Consider the following 18,446-nt stretch of genomic DNA (forward strand, 5'->3'; position numbering starts at 1 on the left):
CCCCAGTTTCCAAGGGAGGAGGGCGAGAAAGACAGAGAGAAACTCAGAGACATATACACAACAGCATCATTCATAGGAGTTGATTTTATGTAACAAGGGTCCTGTGTCTGGCCCAGAGCTCTAGGCAATTAAAACAGCAGCCACAGATCTCAAAGAAACAGCAGGAATTTATCTGAGGAATCCGGATTATGTGGCCACTGCTGAACCAGAGCAAAAAGCCTCCAGCCCCTGGAAGGTAAACAAGTTAGTGAGCAGAGAAGCAGCAACTGGCTCACACACCCGAACTGGTTCTGCTCCATCCATCCCATGCATGAACCTCTTCCTATTAAGGAGGAGGGGGGATTACAGCTGCCTTTATCAGGGCCTGGCCCTAGCTGTATGCAAAGAGTAACATGAAGGGGGATGGTGAAGAACTAGCTCCTCACAGTCCGCACATCACTACTGTAATAGGCACGCAAAAAACAGCCCGATAAAGGAAACTGTTACTGTGTTTTGCAATTAGATGGTTGCTACAGGGGGGCGAAGCTGAGAATTGTTTATTGTTCCAGAGATAATGGTGGTAGTTAGCAAGTCTAAGACAGTGGTTTTCCATTCTGGTCTAGGGTCAGGAAACAAATACAGGGTTTACCAAGATAAATGAAAGAAACAGCCACAAAACAGACAAGATGCTGATTAATCTCATGGAAACCCTACTGTCAAGCCTGGCTCCTGGGAGTAACTAGTTTCTCTGTAGCAGACTCTGTAGCAAGGAGGATTTCCACACCACGCTCTCAGCTCTTCTGCAGACCATCCCAAAATAATCTTCTGCCCCTCCCTGTTCTTAGCCCTCGGGTGGATTGACACTAACTCACTACAACTCACTCGGAGGTGCCAGTGGAGCAAGAGGTAATGCCAGGCGAGGCGATGACAGGTCAGGCACCAGAGGAGCCTTCAGCAGAGCCGGGCCAGGCGGTCCTGGACTCACACGGGGCTCCGCAGAGCTGTCAGGAAGCTCAGCACTTCTTATGGCCCTCATATGCTTCTCCCAGAGATAACTAAGGTAGTAGAAACAGTTGAAATCAAGTCCATTTTTGACAAAATATAAGTTCTTTTACGCCAGCGTCCTGATCAAGTGTCAACGAACTTTCCTTCAGTAAATTTAAGAGCTTAACTCTTTGGAAAACCCCCTTTCCCCTCTGCCACTATGCATGACAAACTAAGATGACCTTCCAATCTCAGAAATAAACTATAGCTGCCTAGAATTATAGCTGCCTAGTATGTTTTGGGCCATTCTTGAAGAGATCGTTTAAAAGCAAGAGAGGCGTGTGTCTCCAACAGAAATCTCCGGGCAGGTACTAGGAATGCTCTTCACCGAGCATTTGAGCTGACCGAAAACCAAACTATAACAGTTCCTCTCTTGCAGATCTCACATTGCTTCCAAGATTGTTATCTATGCAGTTATCACAATCGTCTTCAAAAGCTGTATCACGAGTAATTTCCCCAAACCCAGTTTTAGTATTGAAGTTACAAATGAAGAAGAACTCTTAAAACATTTTAAAGTCTGAATAAAAAAGATTGATAAAAATATCATTTAAAAAAAATCCAAAACCAAAATAATGCAAATTTTTGTAATAAAAAGTGCAGTGTTCATTTCCTTAGAGGGATGGTGGAAGGGAAGGGATTTTAAAAGCAGTTTTTAGATGAAGAAGTTTTATATGTCAAAAAGTCTAAACTGTTCCACAGAGCATCGTGTTACAAACTCTTAATGCCCTTGATGGTGGGGAGAAATGCCTCATTTCTTGTTAATGTTGCTGAGTGATATACCATACCAGATAACCAGTCTATCCTACACAAGAGGCCAAGACCACAGCTTTGACGTCATTAGTACTAGTATGACGTGCCTGAAGTACAAATCTGGTCAGATCAAATGCAGGCACACAATCTCATTTGTACTGAATTATCCAAAGCATCTCAGACAGAGCTGATGCCAGCTCTGTACTTGTTTTACACTACCTGTGGGAACACAATAATGGCTGATCTTACATAAAGTTAAATCTGTTCAGGCACAGCGCAGTACACCTGATGAAGTAACAGTAACATGTAAACTTGCTCTTGAACAAACCTGAACCAGAAGAGTAAGCTCTTACCAAGTCAGCACTTTGTGTCAGGCGGGCACAAGCATTTTGAATCCTGCCTTGGGAGTTCCAGAGCTGGGTTTAGAGTGTCAGAGGATGGCAGGCGGTCGGGAGAGACGCCTGCTTCCAAGTGCGCAAAGGAAACTTACAGGTTTGACACGATCCAGAGTATTCAACAAGGAGCAGTAGGTACAGAGAAACAGGAGACTTGTTTTCCACAGGATGAAGAGCCACTGCCAAATGACGGTGCTTTTAAGAGCTTCACACAGATAAAACCCTCATAGGGAGTGGCCCAGTGGGTGGCCACTAAGCCACAGTCCCTGGACTCAAGCTGCATCTTTTCCACAGTTTTTAACTAACCAGGGCAATTAAACGAGGCCACCGCCCTGCTCTTGGCTACCCTCTCTCCTGACAGCCCCTCAGGCCGAGGGATCTGTTTTAAGAGTGATAATCGACTCATGACATCATTTTGCTTTGGGACCCCTCTGGCTCCTCACCCACCCCAAAGTCAAGCCACCCACCCTCCAAAGTTCCCAGCATTTTAATTATCCTCCAATGCCTTCAGCAGCAAAAAGAGAGAGCTCGGTTTGCCATAACATTTAGACATCCCTATGCTGCTGTGTTAGGATCTGAACACACAGAAAAACAGCCTCAACGCTGGAGCTGGAAAGTAAAGCAGTGTTAGTATTTGTAATATTAAAGTAACAGCACAACCCAAGGCTCTACCTTCTGCGTCCCTTACACGTGATTATAAACACGTTAAACTTAAGCAGCACTGCAGTTTTATCACAGATATCAGCAGACATGACCCGTCCCTCTTGGTGGACCAGGAGCATCCCTCAGCCTGACCCAATTACACCAGCAAGCAGATACATCAGGCGAGGATGTCGCCAAACTTGGACTACGTTAGATCAAACGGGAAACAAAACCTCAGACCCCTTTTAGCACATCTGCAGGCTGCACTCTGCCTTTTATATTTCACCTCCATGCTGACTCTTTTTTTAGCTCCACCTTTTATCTAGTGTACGCTCTTGTGTACCTCCCCTGGACTTTCAAGTTGCACATCAACCACTACTTTTGCATGCGCTCAACAGTCCTTTGCATCACCTTCCAGACCTGTGCATGGCTGAACCACTCCACGGGCCTCTCCAAATTCCTGCTGGGCCCCTGGAGCCTGGGACCAGCTCTCCCTGTGCGTGCGCCTGCCCCGGCCCCGGGCTCTCCTGCCGCCCTAAGGCTACAGCAACGCTTCGCTTCGCCAGTCTGCGGGACGGCTGCTCGGAAGCAAACGCTCATACGTTTGATCGTTTGCCACCAACCACCCCAACTGTGTTCTCAGGCACACGACAGCGAAAACGGTCTCTCTCTCGCTTTTCAATTGTTTTGGATACAAAGCAGGAAAAGAAATATCGAAGAGTTATAGCGGTGCGGAGCTTTTTGAAAAGGAAAGAAAACTCAGTTTCCAAGTGAATTCAGCAGCTCCAGAAACCGCTGCTTCAGGCACACAGAGGGTGTCGGAGGATTTTCTACCGCGTTTCTTCGCCCTGCCCGCCTGCGCCTGGCGGGGCAGCGCGGGGACACGGCGGAGCTCCTGCCGCGGAGCCCAGGAGCGCGCCTCCGGGCGCCCTGCCGCCGGCCGGGCCGGGCCGGGCCGGGATGGGACGGGACGGGACCGGGACGGGAGGGGGACGGGACGGGACGGGAGGAGACGGGACGGGAGGGGACCGGGACGGGAGGGGACGGGACGAGAGGGGAGGGGACGGGACGGGACGGGACGGGAGGGGACGGGACCGGGACGGGAGGGGGACGGGAGGGGACGGGACCGGGACGGGACGGGACAGGACGGGACGGGACGGGGCCGCACTCACCTGCTCGCCCGCGGCGCCGGCCCCAGCCGCAGGGAGCGGCCGCTCGGCGGAGCCGCAGCGCCAGGGCCCGCGCGGAGCCGGAGCCGGAGCCGGGCGGCGGCGGCTGCACCCCGACCCCGACCCCGGCCCCGACCCCGGCCCCGACCCCGGTCCCAGCCCCGGCGCGGCGGCAGCTGCCCATGGGCCGCGCCGGCTGCGCTCCCGCGGCGGAAAGGGCGAGCGGAGGCGGCTCCTCCCCTGCCGCCGCAGGGACCGGGGCCGGGGCCGGGGCCGGGACCGGGGCGGCGCCGCGATGCCCCCCGGGAGGCAGCGGGTCGGGTCGGGTCTGTAGCGTAGTGTCTGTAGCGGAGGAAACTACCGCTGCGCAGAGCGGCGCCTCCTGCGCGGCAGGTCAAGCCTCGTGCCCGCCGCCCCCCAAACCTGTTCCTGTTCCTATACTGGAGCCGTTTTCCCTCCGCTGCGACGGAACTTGCATTCCTCAGCACCCCTTTGGCACAGCTCTGCACGGCTGAAGGGCTATATGGACTCTCTCTCTCTCTCTCTGTATATATATATATATATATGGACTATAGCAAGGCGTTCTCCTGCCTAGATCAAGCATCAGTCCAGGTTTCCCAAAAGGCTGGCTGAAGGCTGTGCCACCTGGCACAGGCTCAATGTGATGGCAGCTCACATACTCCACGTTTCATCTAAAACCGCAGTCAGCAACAGCATGGTCCAACACAGTTGGAAATGCCTTCCCACTTACTGCCTCTTCTCCAGAGAGGACACCAGTTGGTATCCACAGCACTGAGGACGCTCGGGACAGGATTGGGATTCTCTTCATTGGGAAGAGAAAGAACTAACATGATCAGACTGGCCTGGAAACATCTCACACACACACCCCCCCCCGGGCTCTGAAAAGAAAACCACATGAATGATAGTATTACAAAGCACCCACAAATGCCCAGTACCTCCTTCATTTATAGCAGAGTTCTCTCAGAAAGTGCAAATGGACCATTACAGACAAAGGAAACATTACCTTTTTTTTTTGCATTTTTAATGCACAATACTTTTAAAACTCTTACCAAAGAAAAACATTGTACAGCCAAACCTTTCTTTCCATTTTCAGTGTATTTTCTTGTTTTAATTTCAAGGAAGTAACCACACTCAAAACTTCCCTCTCCATCCTTTCAGTCTCATGCAAACCCCTCAGAGGATGTACATACAAATGTACTTTCTAGCCTGCAGTTTTTTTCCAGTCCGACTCAATCCCTCCTTTTCTACCATGGAAAGAGTTCCCAGTGTACTGAGCACAAGGTGGCCATTCCATTGCAGTCAAAGAGGCCTTTTCCCTACTCATTCTCCATATTTCCCAGACGCTTTACAGTCTGGCCAACACAAGAAAAGAACAACAGCCTAATAGTGACTCTTCCTTTCTGTCCTTCAAAGAAAAATCACTCAATTCTTGATAGGATCCTGCTGTTAAGGGGGGGGGGGGGGGGGAATCTGCATTTCGTTAGCTACAGGAAACAGAAAAACTTCCAGACTCTGAAATTAAACCCCAGAAGGACTTAAGAACTGAAGTGGGGGATGGGACTCATAATTTACTGCAGCAGTCACTAGATTTTAGAGTTACAGAAATGTTAACAGGCAGAAGGGGAACAAGGACAAAAATGGCTTCATTTCATAGGCTGGAGGTGCCTCTTGACTCTGACAAATAGTTTCCCCATTACCATTTATTGGAAAAACTGAAGTATGGCCAAGTTGGGTTTGATTTGCTTCTAAAGTAGTCTTTCTTGTTTCATGCTTTAGGAGTGTTTCTCAGGAGTTAGTCACTGTGGCATGTGAATTCAGTCGACTGCCCTTCAGTTTGGAAAGAAGAGGGTGAATAAAAAAAAAAGGAATGGTTTATTCAGTAGTGTATGCATTTTTGCCTAAAGAGCAAAAAGGCGAAATGAGAACAAACCAAAAATGTTTAAAACAACTATAAGTCAAGAATTTAACACAAGTCCTTTGCATGCCTATGTCATTGCCATGGTGATTACTATTAATTAACCAAGAGTGTAATTACATGTATGCCTCCATGAATTGATAAGGGAGCTGCCTTTCCTGCAACCAACTCTTTACAAGCCTGCGGTTATTGCAGAGAAACAGCAGCATAAAGACAGCCGCAGCTGGAAAGCCATTTGGAATTACGGAGGCAGCAAGGCAGAAATGGACAGTGCCTAGAACAGCACTGAAAACTGTATTTTATTAAAACAGTATTATTTAAACTATGTAGATCCACAGCAGACAAGCATGAAACGTCAGAGTTTGCAAACCTTGACCGTGCCCCGTAGCCTAACTACAAAGGCTTTACCACCAATCTTACCATCTGGAAATTAAACCAGTACAGATAACTATGTGCAAAAGCGCTCAGCAGTTCAAAAATAACCTCAAGAGTTCACTCAGGAGGCCAAAAAGGAAATGCTGGAGATCGTGGCTCAAGTCTGAGGAGATACTGTTCCCAGCTCCCGAAGAAAAATCCGAGAAAAGGAAGCATAAATCATTTATTTTCTCTCAAGCTGTCCTAGCAGGGTGATTTTCAGTGTTCTGGTTTAGGAAATACCTTTTTACTTTCCTATGGTAATCACAAAACGTTTCACACTATCCAGTCACAGGATCAATTCCCAGTGATAAGAAAGGGCCCAAGAGTAAGGACACAGAGGCTATAATGCAAGGAAAATGAAGAGTATTTGAGAAACAATGATTTTCCTTCAAGAAAAATAACCCAAAAAATTCTCAGAGCCTTCGTCTCACTGGTGAATCAGATAATATTCATAGGTCAACATCTTCTTCTAGAAAGGTCTCACAACAATACGTATGCCAATTACCTCCCTGAGCGGGTCTCGCTTCAAGGCAAACTGAGACATCGGGGAGGTTTGAAAGTTACTTTCTAATAGAGACCAGCGTTTCAGAGTGATTCACCAGCTGAGCCCAAGACTGACCCCACGAGCAGGCAGAAAAGAGGAAGGAGAAATGAAAACTCCCTTTCATCACATGTCACATCAAAACCACTAATAATCACATTCAGTTCTGTTTTCTACTTCCTACCACCACAACTGTAATCCAGACTAATTACCATATTTTCCACCATGTAACAGCCAGCAATTCCTCAGAGTTCAAAAGTCCATGTGGAAACTGGTCACTGTGTCCAAATCAAACACCCCCCTTCTCCTTGAAGCCATGAGTTTATTTTGGTGTCTTCCTTTGCGCTTTTGCTGCAGTTAAACTGTTCCCCTAGCTTTGAGGTCAGTGACACTCTTGGAAATTCAGTGGTCTGCGCACAAACATACGCATGGTCCCGTCACAGCATGTGTGTTCCTAGCTACTGCTCTGCGATTCTGCCACTCCGAAAGACAAATTTTTGTCTTCTGCTTTCTTTCAACTCAATTCCTTCCTATTCAAGCAATGACAGAAGACTAGATCCCAATCTCCACCCCCCCAAAACATGACACTAATAGTGCTGTTACATGAGAAGGCAAACTACCAATCCCTCCCCAAACCTGACTGTTGGTGGCAAGGCACAGGGGTGATTTGAACCAAGGAACTGGGTGCAACTGCAAGCAGGAGAGATGTGCAGCCCTCCTACCTCAGCTGACCCACAGCTGTCACACCAGCAAACCATGCCAAAACAGCACTGCCAGCTCCGGTGTTACAGCGGGGCAAGCGCACTCATCACATGGAAAGTAGAAAGCCTTTTCTCAAGCCAAAAAGCTATGAATCAATGGAACCTACTCAAGAGGATTTCAATAGCTCATGTAAATAAAGAAGAATAATTCAACTGTGACAACATATCTATGACAAATAAATGTATCTGGTTATTTTTGGAGATCCAGATGCTGTGTAAATACAACCTTATTTCATAAAGGGGCAAAAGTTCAGCAGAGTATCACAGAATGGCCAAGGTTGGCAGGGACCTCTGGAGATCATCTAGTCCAACCCCCCTGCTCGAGCAGGGTCCTCTAGAGCATATTGCCCAGGATCGCATCCAGGCAGGTTTTGAATATCTCCAGGGAAGGAGACTCCACTACCTCTCTGGGCAACCTGTTCCAGTGCTCTGTCACCCTCACAGTCAAGAAGTTTTTCCTCAGGCTCAGATGGAACTTCCTGTGGTTCAGTTTCTGCCCGTTGCCTCGTCCTGTCACTGGGCACCACGGAGAAGAGACTGGCCCCATCCTCTTGACACCCTCCCTTCAGATACTTGGACACATTGATCAGATCGCCCTCTCAGTCTTCTCTTCTCCAGGCTGAACAGGCCCAGCTCTCGCAGCCTTTCTTCAGAGGAGAGATGCTCCAGTCCCCTCATCGTTTTTGTAGCCCTCCGATGGACTCTGTCCAGGAGTTCCATGTCTCTCTTGTACTGGGGAGCCCAGAACTGGACACAGCACTCCAGGTGAGGCCTCCCCAGGGCTGAGGAGAGGGGCAGGATCACCTCCCTCGACCTGCTGGCAACACTCTGCCTAATGCACCCCAGGATACCATTGGCCTTCTTGGCCACAAGGGCACATTGCTGGCTCACGGTTAACTTGTTGTCCACCAACACTCCCAGGTCCTTCTCTGCAGAGCTACTTTCCAGCAGGTCAACCCCCAGCCTGTACTGGTGCATGGGATTATTTCTCCCTAGGTGCAGGACCCTGCACTTGCCTTTGTTGAATTTCATGAGGTTCTTCTCTGCCCAGCTCTCCAGCCTGTCCAGGTCCCTCTGAAAGGCAGCACAGCCTTCTGGTGGGTCAGCCACTCCCCCCAGTTTAGTATCATCAGCAAACTTGCTGAGGGTGCACTCTGTCCCTTCCTCCAGGTCATCGAGGAATACATTGAACAAGACTGGACCCAGCACTGACCCCTGGGGGACACCGCTAGCTACAGGCCTCCAACTAGACTCTGCACCACTGACCACAACCCTCTGAGCTCGGCCATCCAGCCAGTTCTCAATCCAGCAATCCAGCAATCCAACGGCTTGTTTTCCCTATTATTTCACAATGTCCAGTAGAAGTCCATTTCTGAAATATCATAGTATCTGCATTGCCCGATACAGTTTTTTAAGGCATTCAAGTAAGCCATCAACTCAGTAAGTTACACTGCGGCCACTCTTTAATGACATTTACAGAGAATGCTTCAGAGCCTACTTTTGGAGAGGTTTGATGCTCCTATTGACAGGAATTTCTTTGGAGGACGCGATTCTAGCGAGCATGGCTTGTGAGCAAGTCTTTCCTTTTTGCTTTGTCCAGAACAATACATGGAAAGTTTAGTTAGTCAGAAAGGAAGTGGAGGGTTAGGAAATCTATGAAAATGCAGGCCTTGAATGGGATCTGTCCAAAAGGATGAGCTTGGTGCCAAGGAGTGGTCATGGTGTTTTGCACCTGAGAAACAGCACAGGGTTATCCTGCAAGATGGGAATCTGGCAAAAGAAACGTAGCCTGTCTGTGGGGAACGAGATGAGATGGGGCAGCAGAGCCAATGGGCTTAATGGCTAATATCAGAAGAAGGGAGGGCTTATTTTAAAGTCAATGGAAATTCCCTCTGTCCAGGTAATACACTGAATAGTTTTGGCTGTTTTGATCTTAAAAATCAAGGAGTTAGGGTGTTTTTAATTCAAATTGTGTAGGGGAGAGATTAACAACTCTGCCTATCTAGACAGGTTAACAGTGATGAATACTGTAACAAGCATGTGCAGCTTCTTCAGTTTCAATAGACTACCACCACAATCATCAGTGATTTATAGCATTTAGCAGCATGATTCAGAGAAGACTGAATCCCCGTTTGTTCCTGTAGAGACGTTACCTCTAAGAAAGCAGATGAAAGCTCAGTTGTCTTCCATCATTACTGCTGAGGCTTCTGATCACGTCATACCCATAATGACAATGGAAAGCAACAGCAATTTCATACAGCCAGAGTTCAGTCAAGGGTTCATGGCAGCACAACCTGCTGATCTCAGATCCTGGATGTTCACAGGCCGACAGTGAACCTGGTAACTGTTTCTACTGTGTAGCCGGAAATGGCTCAGGCAGTTTGCCATGTATGACGGGAGAGGAGTGCTACTGCAGGAGAAAATTAAGGACATGCACCAAAAATGATGGAAAAGCAAGTTCCCAACAGTTACAGTCCCAGTTACCAGGCATAAACACAGAAAAACTCAACCTTGCCTCATGCAGTTGTCCCAAGAGCCAAGGTCCTCTTGGCTCCCACCCTAAAGAGATTAAAAACTTTTCAGGGGAGGGAACGATGTCTCTCAAGACCACCATTTTAATGTTTCCTTAAGCAACCCACATTTGTCAGAGCACCTGCCAAGGATGGTCATCTAAGATGACAGCAAGCAACTGCATCAGCATGTTTTTTAGAACTTAAAAACCCCAGCTGAGACACATTAACTAACTGCGTGCTTGCTCCAAGTTCAGAGTAATTCACAGTAAAACAGGGTAGCTTAAATCACATTCTATCTTGCTTTGTGTGGCAAGGCACTATATTGCTGTATATTGCAGTGATACTGAATAGCCCACTATGGCTCCAGTTAACCATAAAATTGTATGCAACAAATACTTTGGTGTAAAACTGAACAGCTGCTCATGTACACAAGGGCTCCTGTTCCTCCTATGTTCAGACCTGATCAGAAATGTTAGGCTCTCCTGGACTATCATCCCCCAAGCAGACAGCTCCCTGCCACAACGTGGAGCTCCTCAGGCTGGAATGTGGAGATATGGCAAGGAAGGTGTGGGTTGGGATTATTATGAAATTCAAGGCAGTACTTAACTGAATCTTTACCAGGACAGCCTTGGATTTTTACAGGCAGTTTTAATCAAAGGGGGGGAAAAAAAAAATCTTCCTCCCTAACTCTTAGCCATGGATGTGATTTTTGAATCTTCCCTGTCCCTTCCCTTACACAGAGTTCTTTAACCCTCTTCAACAACCTCTTGATATTTATGTTGTTAATCTCCCCTGTGAAAGGGCAAGAGAGACCACCCAGGATTACCTCTGGAGCTCCATTCACAAAGCATCTTTTGTTGCCAAGAGCTTTCCTGCACTCTTGGGCTCTTGCACCAGCCAGGGCTCAGAGCTAAACCTTATCCTCAAGTGGATGAAAAACAACAGGCAAGGTCATTGCCCTCTAGTTAGGAAAACTACCTTGGAGATCCCCAGGCACATCCCATGAGCTCCATGCAGTAACATGTTTCCTGTTTCACACTGAAGGAGACTCCAGTCAGCAGTATAGGGTGCGCTGCTTCACCCTTTCCTTTTCTGCTGCTCACTGCTGATAATCATCTAAAGGGAACTGTCTTGACCTCTGCACAAAGGAGGAGGCAAGGTGTCTTCAGAGTGACCCAGGCAGGATTCTTCTATTTCCAGACCTGCCAAAAGCTAACTCCCATAAGCTGACCATGGGACCAGGCTGAGCTTACTCAGAGTCATCTCTAAGCAAGGAACTTCTATTAGACCAGCTAATGAGATTATAAAATCCAGGACCACTTGGCCAAGAAGCTAGGCCTACAACTACATGGGCCCCTACCACACAGATCCAGCATTCACCCCCATTGCAGCATACTGTCTGGGATGAGAAGCAGAAGCACTAGTAAGGACTCCAAAACCCTGCCTAACGCACAGTTTTTGCCTTTGTTTCCCTCTCTCCACGCACAGAGAATTTCAGCCTCCAGTTTCAGCAAGGTGGTTGTAACCAAACTACCTTACATCATGAAGAGGGGTATTTTTTCAAGCCTGAGGAAGGAGAAATAATGGTGGGAAACACAAAACAATGCACATCTCTTGGCTGGTTCCTGACAACAGGGCTTTTTCTGAGGTTGCAGCCACCTCAGCGCACAAAGTGTGCTTCACACCTGATAGAGAAGCAATAATTCACACCCAGGCTAGCCCTCTGGTTTCAAATAAGTTTCAAAGCAGGGTCCCGCATTTTGCTTAAAACAAGCACCTACCTCTCCCCAATCTATGAGCCACACACCTTGTTCCCCCTTGATCTCTTGTCCCGGGCCCCACAGACTGCACACCACCTTCTCCCAAAAAGCGGGCTCCTCAGGCCTTCGGCATCGCCAGACACAAGGAGAAGAGAGCTCGTTCCTCACCCCCGCTCCTTGCGAGTTCCCTGCTGTAGGGTGGCTCCTACCCCCAATCTCTTCTCGTCTTTGCAGACGGATGATTAGGACAGAAGAAGCCTGCAGACATACACACATAATAGCTGCAAATCATCAGGAAAGCTGCTAATGCAATTTGGTTGTGCCGGTGGTTTGTTACTAGTGAGATCTTCTTAACTGTAAAGCAGAGAGGGCTCCAAACTGGGAGAGATTGTCCTTCATAAGACACAGTGATTTCAACACTCTGGAGCTCCTAATGAGCTTATCTGTGGAGCAAGAAGCTGTTCATAATAAAGAAAGGAGGAACTGAAAAGGAAACAGAAAGGAGCAGACGTGCTGTCAAGGCTGAGCTAGCCTGTTTAAACTGCTCACTGTATCAGTGCAGTTACTGCATTGCAAATACGAAGGGAAGGAGGACTTAACTCATCTCTGCAGGACTTTACACACACACAGACAAGGATTTCACTCCATTAGCTGATGAATATTGCCACTTTATGGGCAAATCACACTTCTAGCTAAGGTGGAGAACGGAGGGAAAGGGGCAAAGCAGGAGGTGGGCACATCTTGGGGTAAGCGGAAAGAGAAAGGGGCCTTAGGGTAGGTTCCCTAGTGCACTGTCTAATGGTTGGTGGGTACCCAGCATGACACTACCTCAAAGCTAGTTGCCTTTTCTGCTCCCTTGAAAAATAATAGTTTGGGGGAATTAATAGTGGAGACAGAAGAAACCAGAGATTCAGCAGCAAGACAATGGTCCCTATTTTCTGCGCATAGCCCCTGCCCAAAACACAAGGAGTGCATTCCTGCTCAAGAAAAGATTGTCTCCGCTTACCTGCATCTTGTTTATCTTCTAGCAATGTGAAACACTGTAAAAAGAAAGAAAAAAGAACAGAAATCACTTTATTATCTTTTTATTTTCACATATGTGGACTCCTAAAACTTGTATTCCTCTCGCATTCAAGTCCAGTCCACAGCATTCAGCAGCTGGGTCCACAGGTCAGGTCTGAGGGGAATTGGGGAGCTGAGAGGACAGACAGGGGACACAAGGCCCTGGCACGATCCCAGAGGAAGTACCAGAGGGTTTCCTTATCTGGCTTCTGCTAGAGAGGGCAACAAACGCCCGCAAAAATCTTAGTGTAGCCAAGACAAAGCAGCGTGTGAAGGAGGAGAACAATCGCGTGAGCCATGTTCCATTCAGAGCACAACGATGGCCACGGGCATGGGCCACGGGCAAAGCCACCACAAATGGAAATTCAGAAGACAGAGATACAGGACCTTGGAGCTAGGGACCACTTCCCCTCCATGCTGTGAAATCTTGAGAAGACACGGTAATATTTCTTAAATAGGAAGGCAGGCAGGCAGAAACGAACTGTCAGATCAGCAGCAAGGGATCAAAAATGAATGTAGGAAGGACGTGGTTTACTGCTCTGAACTTTAAGACAGCCGTGACCTGTTCTGTGCCTCCCTGGCCACTGGGTGCCACCTGTGAGCCATCCTGCTCACGGAGCCTGATGGTCTCAGCTGCAGCTCCTTTGGCAACCCTCTTCCAGGCCTTTGGAAATACAGCTCTGCCACAGGAAAACTGCTGGGTCATTTCTCTCTCTCCCCCTCCTCCCCTGCAATTTTGGTGCCCAGAGGCCCGAGTGGGCAGCGCTGAAGGCACATTCTTGCAGGCCAGGCCCGTTCGGCTGTCAGTAGCTATTGTCCCACAGTCCCTTCTCTTGCCAGCTGAGGCTGTGGCTCCTCACAAAAGTGCCCATCAGCTGCTCACAGCTGCCTGCTCCACCCTGAGAGAGAGCAGGCTGCTCTAGCATCTTTCTCCAGAAGGAAGCCTGTGGGATGAGCATTCACAGCACGACAGGAGGTGAGCAAGGGTAGCACATGAAAGAAACGATTCTCAGCCTTCTTGCAGCCAGACCCCAACACAGATATCTTCGCTTCTTCATGCGCCTCCATGTTCTCCAGACTACTGCCCTTCCCTGCATGGCGGCCAACTCCTGCAGAGCCTCTCCGGACACACCGGCGAGGCCAGCAGAACCACAGCAAGGGAGGGCACGGGCTCTGCTCCACCTCTCACCTCCTCTGCTGGGGCACTACCAAGCTACACCAAGCTCAGCATAGGACGCAACCAGAAGGCTTAGCCTCTGTGGATAGGAGGAAACCAGCAGTAGTAAAAGTCACTCAGGTCAAGATATCTGAGAATCCGCGTGCTAGAAAGCAGGGCTTGTAAGACATGCCAGCATCCCCACTGCAGGGAGTGTTATGCCAAGTTCCATATAAATCATAAGTGCTTTAGGTGAAAAATATCATCATATTCCACAAAGCACAATTAGTTTTCCAAGACAAGGTTAGGAAGAATGCCAGCCTCAGCTACGATGGCTTGAGTGAGCATCTGTTTTAGGAATCAGCTGGTTTAGGTATTTTCTCCAGAAGCAGAATAAAGTGAGAAGGGACTGTCATCCCACATAGGAGGAGTGGCAGCAGTTCCTCTGAAAAAGGGCTCTGTTAATGGCATGAGAAACAGCTGGAGCAGAAGGAAGAGAGATCCCAGGATATTTGCACACTGCCTTGGAGTAAACTACTGAAGGAGCCCTTTTCCCTTTAAGTCACCACAACGGAATTTCAACAGAGACTTGCAGCTCAGCCATCCCCTAGCTCCCATGTCTCCAAAGCCCTGAAAGCAAGCTAGTAGAGTTCCTTCTTCTTTCTCCCATATCTAAGCTCACCACTTTTACACCATTTCTCCACTTGCCCTCCTATTTCCACAATGAAGGAAAAAGGCATTGTAACCTGATGGTTCTTTAACAGTCTATGGAAAAAAAAGTTTGCTTGGTCTCAGCCCATCCGTCTGCGATTATTTGTGCACCGGATGAGAAAAAACAGCTCATTCCAGTAACACCTTTTCTCCTTGGGAGACATAGCAGAGCGGACAAGGAATGAACAACCTGTGGAGTTTGAGCTCCACTTTGGCCCTAAGAGATGGTCCTTGATGCTCAGGACTCAGTGTTAGCTCTTTCCTCATTAAGACTTTTCATCTGAGGACAAGCAGAGGCCAACAGCCTCCAGGATTGTCCAGCCAAACTCAACACAGAATAAAGCGGAAAATGACACCCCCAACTCTTTCCAGAGCAAGGTCACCAACACAGGATAAGGCCTCTGCAGCACAATCCAACAGATGGGGAAGAGCAGGGAAGGGAAGGAAGGACTTTGTGCGCTCCTCTTTTCCGCTGCTCTGACCAGGACTGGCAGGGATTAGTCCTTCTCCCCCATGAGCCTCTGAACCACCTGACACCCTACCTAGCCTTGAACCCAGTTCAGTGCATCTCTACACGCGAGCTTGAACTGGCTTCAGAAGACATCAGGAAGACTCCTTGGCGCACGCAGACCCTCACGGTCACTGAGGAAACGTTAGGGCTCTAGTTCTCCCCCAGCCACATCTTGTTACCTTTGCGGCTGTGCAAGTGAGAGTAAAAGAGATACCCACGTTCTGATCACATTAGCAGGCTCTGGAAGTGAGACTACTATGGCCTCTGCAGGCACGGAAAGCCAACGATAAAGAAAAGAAAAGAAAGAAGAAAAGCTAAAAGCAGGCTGGCGTCCCTCCCTGGGCTCAGCTCCTGGACAGGCCCTACTTGCATTTCATTTCCTCACCTCAGCAGCCCCCGGGTGAGGAAGAGACCTGAACGCTGCCTTCACCCATCCCAGGGAGCTGCACCAGCATCCCTAGCACTAGCACAGCACACACAGGATCTGCCCTTGTCTTGAGCCTAGATTTCTGCAAGAACACAGACAGCAGATCCCTGTCAGCACAGAAGAAATGAAGCGATCTGCATGGAACTGCCAGCAGAGCTGTGCGAGCAGGAGGGGTTCCTGGCACTGCCCCTACCTCAGGTATTGAGGCGCCCAGCCAAGCTCAGTGATCCTTCCTTTAGCACCCTTCATAGGCTCAGATGAACCTCCCTACTCCCGCGCGTTAGGAGGCCCAGGCCGAATCAGGCCAGATGTGCTCCCAGGGCCTTGGGGATAATTTCAGGAATGTAGTGTTCTGGTGAGCCTGATTTTCCCACAAGCCAGCCGGGACCCTTCTTCCTGTCTGGGGCACTGGGGCTTGGGGATAACACACAGGAAGATGTGCTTAACCATGTCACTGCTGCTGTGTTCCTCGCAGAAGCTCCTAGCCTCAGAAAGGCGCCCAGCAGAGGGTGGTCCGGGAGCCTGGGGTTATCGCTGGAATTCCACAGAGCGTGTGTGGTTGCAGGAAGGTTACCAGGGTCCTCAGCCTTGTTTGGCATTTCTGATTCTTTTTCCCACTGGTGAGAAATGCCAGGAAACTGCTGGCTGTTGCTTGCTCATCTCTGTGCAGTCCAGAGCCTCCAGGAAAAGCCTGTGCAGAAGCCTGACCATTGCTGTAGTAGCACATTAGGAACTGGAGAGTATCAGAGTTGAAAATGTTTGGACAGTTAGATTATCACTGGGACCTCTACCATGTCAGTTACTGCAAAGCTCTGCAAACATCATCCTTACATCTAGCAAATCAGTTAGATAGCCCTGGAGATGCAGCAAGGTCTGGTATGCAATGAGGTATTGCTAGTCTAATAAGCCATAGCAAGAGAAGGATAAAAAAAATGCTCTTATCCTAAGGTAACTTTTGGAAGCTTCCTCTCTCCTTCCGTTTGCAGCCTGACCTTACCGCCTTCTTTTTCCACAAAATCTTCCACCCGGGCACAGACTGACCTCATTTAAACTGGAGAGCTTTAATGCTGCTATCAGAACCCTGCATGCACATTTCTGCCTATTCAAGAGATTCTTCTGCTTTTCACAGGAAGTAGCTGAGCAACACAAATGGGGCGGGGGAAGAAACTAAGGTGTCTCGGCCCCTCTCTGAGACCATCAGTGCTTGTTGATAGAAATAATGAAAGGCATGGTGTCTTCTGTCCTTTGTGCTTCTGGAAAGTACAGCTGTTCCCAGCACTGTCTGCCACTTTTGGTCTTGGAAGCAGCTCTCATCTCTGTCTAAGCACAGAGCCAGTGCAGGCTGCTTACCTGGATGCCATCTCTAGGAGAGCTTAGACAACTCCCATGTGGAGCAGCCAACACTTGTAGGCCCCAGCCTGTGATCTATCAAGTCTGACTTGTGGAAATGATGGAAGTAGAAATATGGGGAACTGTGAGCTTCCAACAGAAAGAAGAGAAGAAAAGAGAAATGAAGTCTCCATCAGAATATCCTGTGTTGCTGCAAGCAGAGCAACTGGAAGTTTAGAAACAGCAAAGAAACATATGCAAAGAGCATAAAGAAGTCCTGCATTTGTGAATGAGGCACCTGTAATATCTAACAGGGAGCTCGTAATGTTCTTACAGGAGTTTTGCTACACCAGACTCAACAGAAGTCTTGCAGGCAGATCTAATAAGGAAGCGCAGCATGCAAAAACATCATTTTTGAGCAGAGGAGCTCAGTGTGGACCTCACATCTGGACATCAAGGAAACTCCATTCTAGGTAACATTCCTTCCCATCTTTTACTACTGAACCTGCTATTCCAAAGGAATCATTACTTTGTTTACATCTATTTAAATAGATTTCCTTTGCCCACAGCAAGTAAGCTGTGGGGTATAAGGCAAGGGAATCTCAACATTATTCTCCAGGGCTTGTTCTCCCTGGGCAAAAGCCCATCCCTTTTGAACCAAAAACCCCAACTATCTCATTTCAAATATTTTCTGGAGCCTCCATTTCCCTGGAGTCTCCCTCTGCACAGGTCCCACTGTGATGTTGCAAAGGTGGCCAGCAATGAATCTTTTCAGTGACCAGGGGGAGAAGGAGGTAGGGAAAAGGAATCTTGGAACAGTAGGACAATTTTACTCCAAATCCTGTGAATGACTTTTGCCTACATTTAGCGTGCAAAGTGCTGATTGCATGCTGCAAAAGCATTTTCAAAACAAGGGGCCAATACAAACATCTGCTTGATTAGTAAAACCAGGGGTTCACATAGGGAAACACTCTCAAAAGGGGGAGGTGCGAGGCAGGGAATGAAGCCAGGGTTGGGGAGATGCTGCGAGGGTGCTGCCTGGGGAGCAGAGCCAGATAAGCAGCTGCAGCAAGGGCAGGCAGCGGAGCGGCAATGGGGAGGTCTGGCTGGGCCGTGCATTGAGCAGGGGCAGAAGCCCCTCAGCTCCTAGGAGCTTCACTGGCACTTCTGAACAAGCCACTCTGGCAACCTTCTTGACGATCCAGTTGACTAGATCTAGGCCATTATATCTTTTCTCCTGCTCCCTTGTGGCAGCACTACTTGGCTTAACACTAGCTTAGTGTCCAGAGAAGCTGCAAACTCATATTTGCACGGAGGGGTAGACATGCCATGGACATCAGGAA

General features: G+C 48.6%; 1 protein-coding gene across 10 annotated transcripts in view; it reads right to left on the bottom strand.

The window, feature by feature from the left end:
• The window catches only part of STARD8 (StAR related lipid transfer domain containing 8), a 113,157-nt gene that overhangs the window by 70,465 nt on the left and 24,246 nt on the right, over positions 1–18,446 (bottom strand). For 2 of the 10 annotated variants that reach the window (XM_068956668.1, XM_009677319.2), the window contains one exon: positions 12,914–12,947. The exons of 1 other annotated variant lie outside the window; for it this stretch is intronic. In XM_068956668.1, coding sequence (XP_068812769.1) covers positions 12,914–12,947 — 34 coding nt within the window. Of the gene's footprint in view, positions 1–861; positions 1,035–2,126; positions 2,611–3,221; positions 3,614–3,982; positions 4,048–12,913; positions 12,948–18,446 lie in introns of those variants that run through there. 7 more of the 10 variants (XM_068956671.1, XM_068956672.1, XM_068956670.1 and 4 more) reach the window with 7 other exon arrangements.

This window comes from Struthio camelus, chromosome 11, assembly GCF_040807025.1.
Source record: "Struthio camelus isolate bStrCam1 chromosome 11, bStrCam1.hap1, whole genome shotgun sequence".
Classification (NCBI taxonomy): Eukaryota; Metazoa; Chordata; class Aves; order Struthioniformes; family Struthionidae; genus Struthio; species Struthio camelus.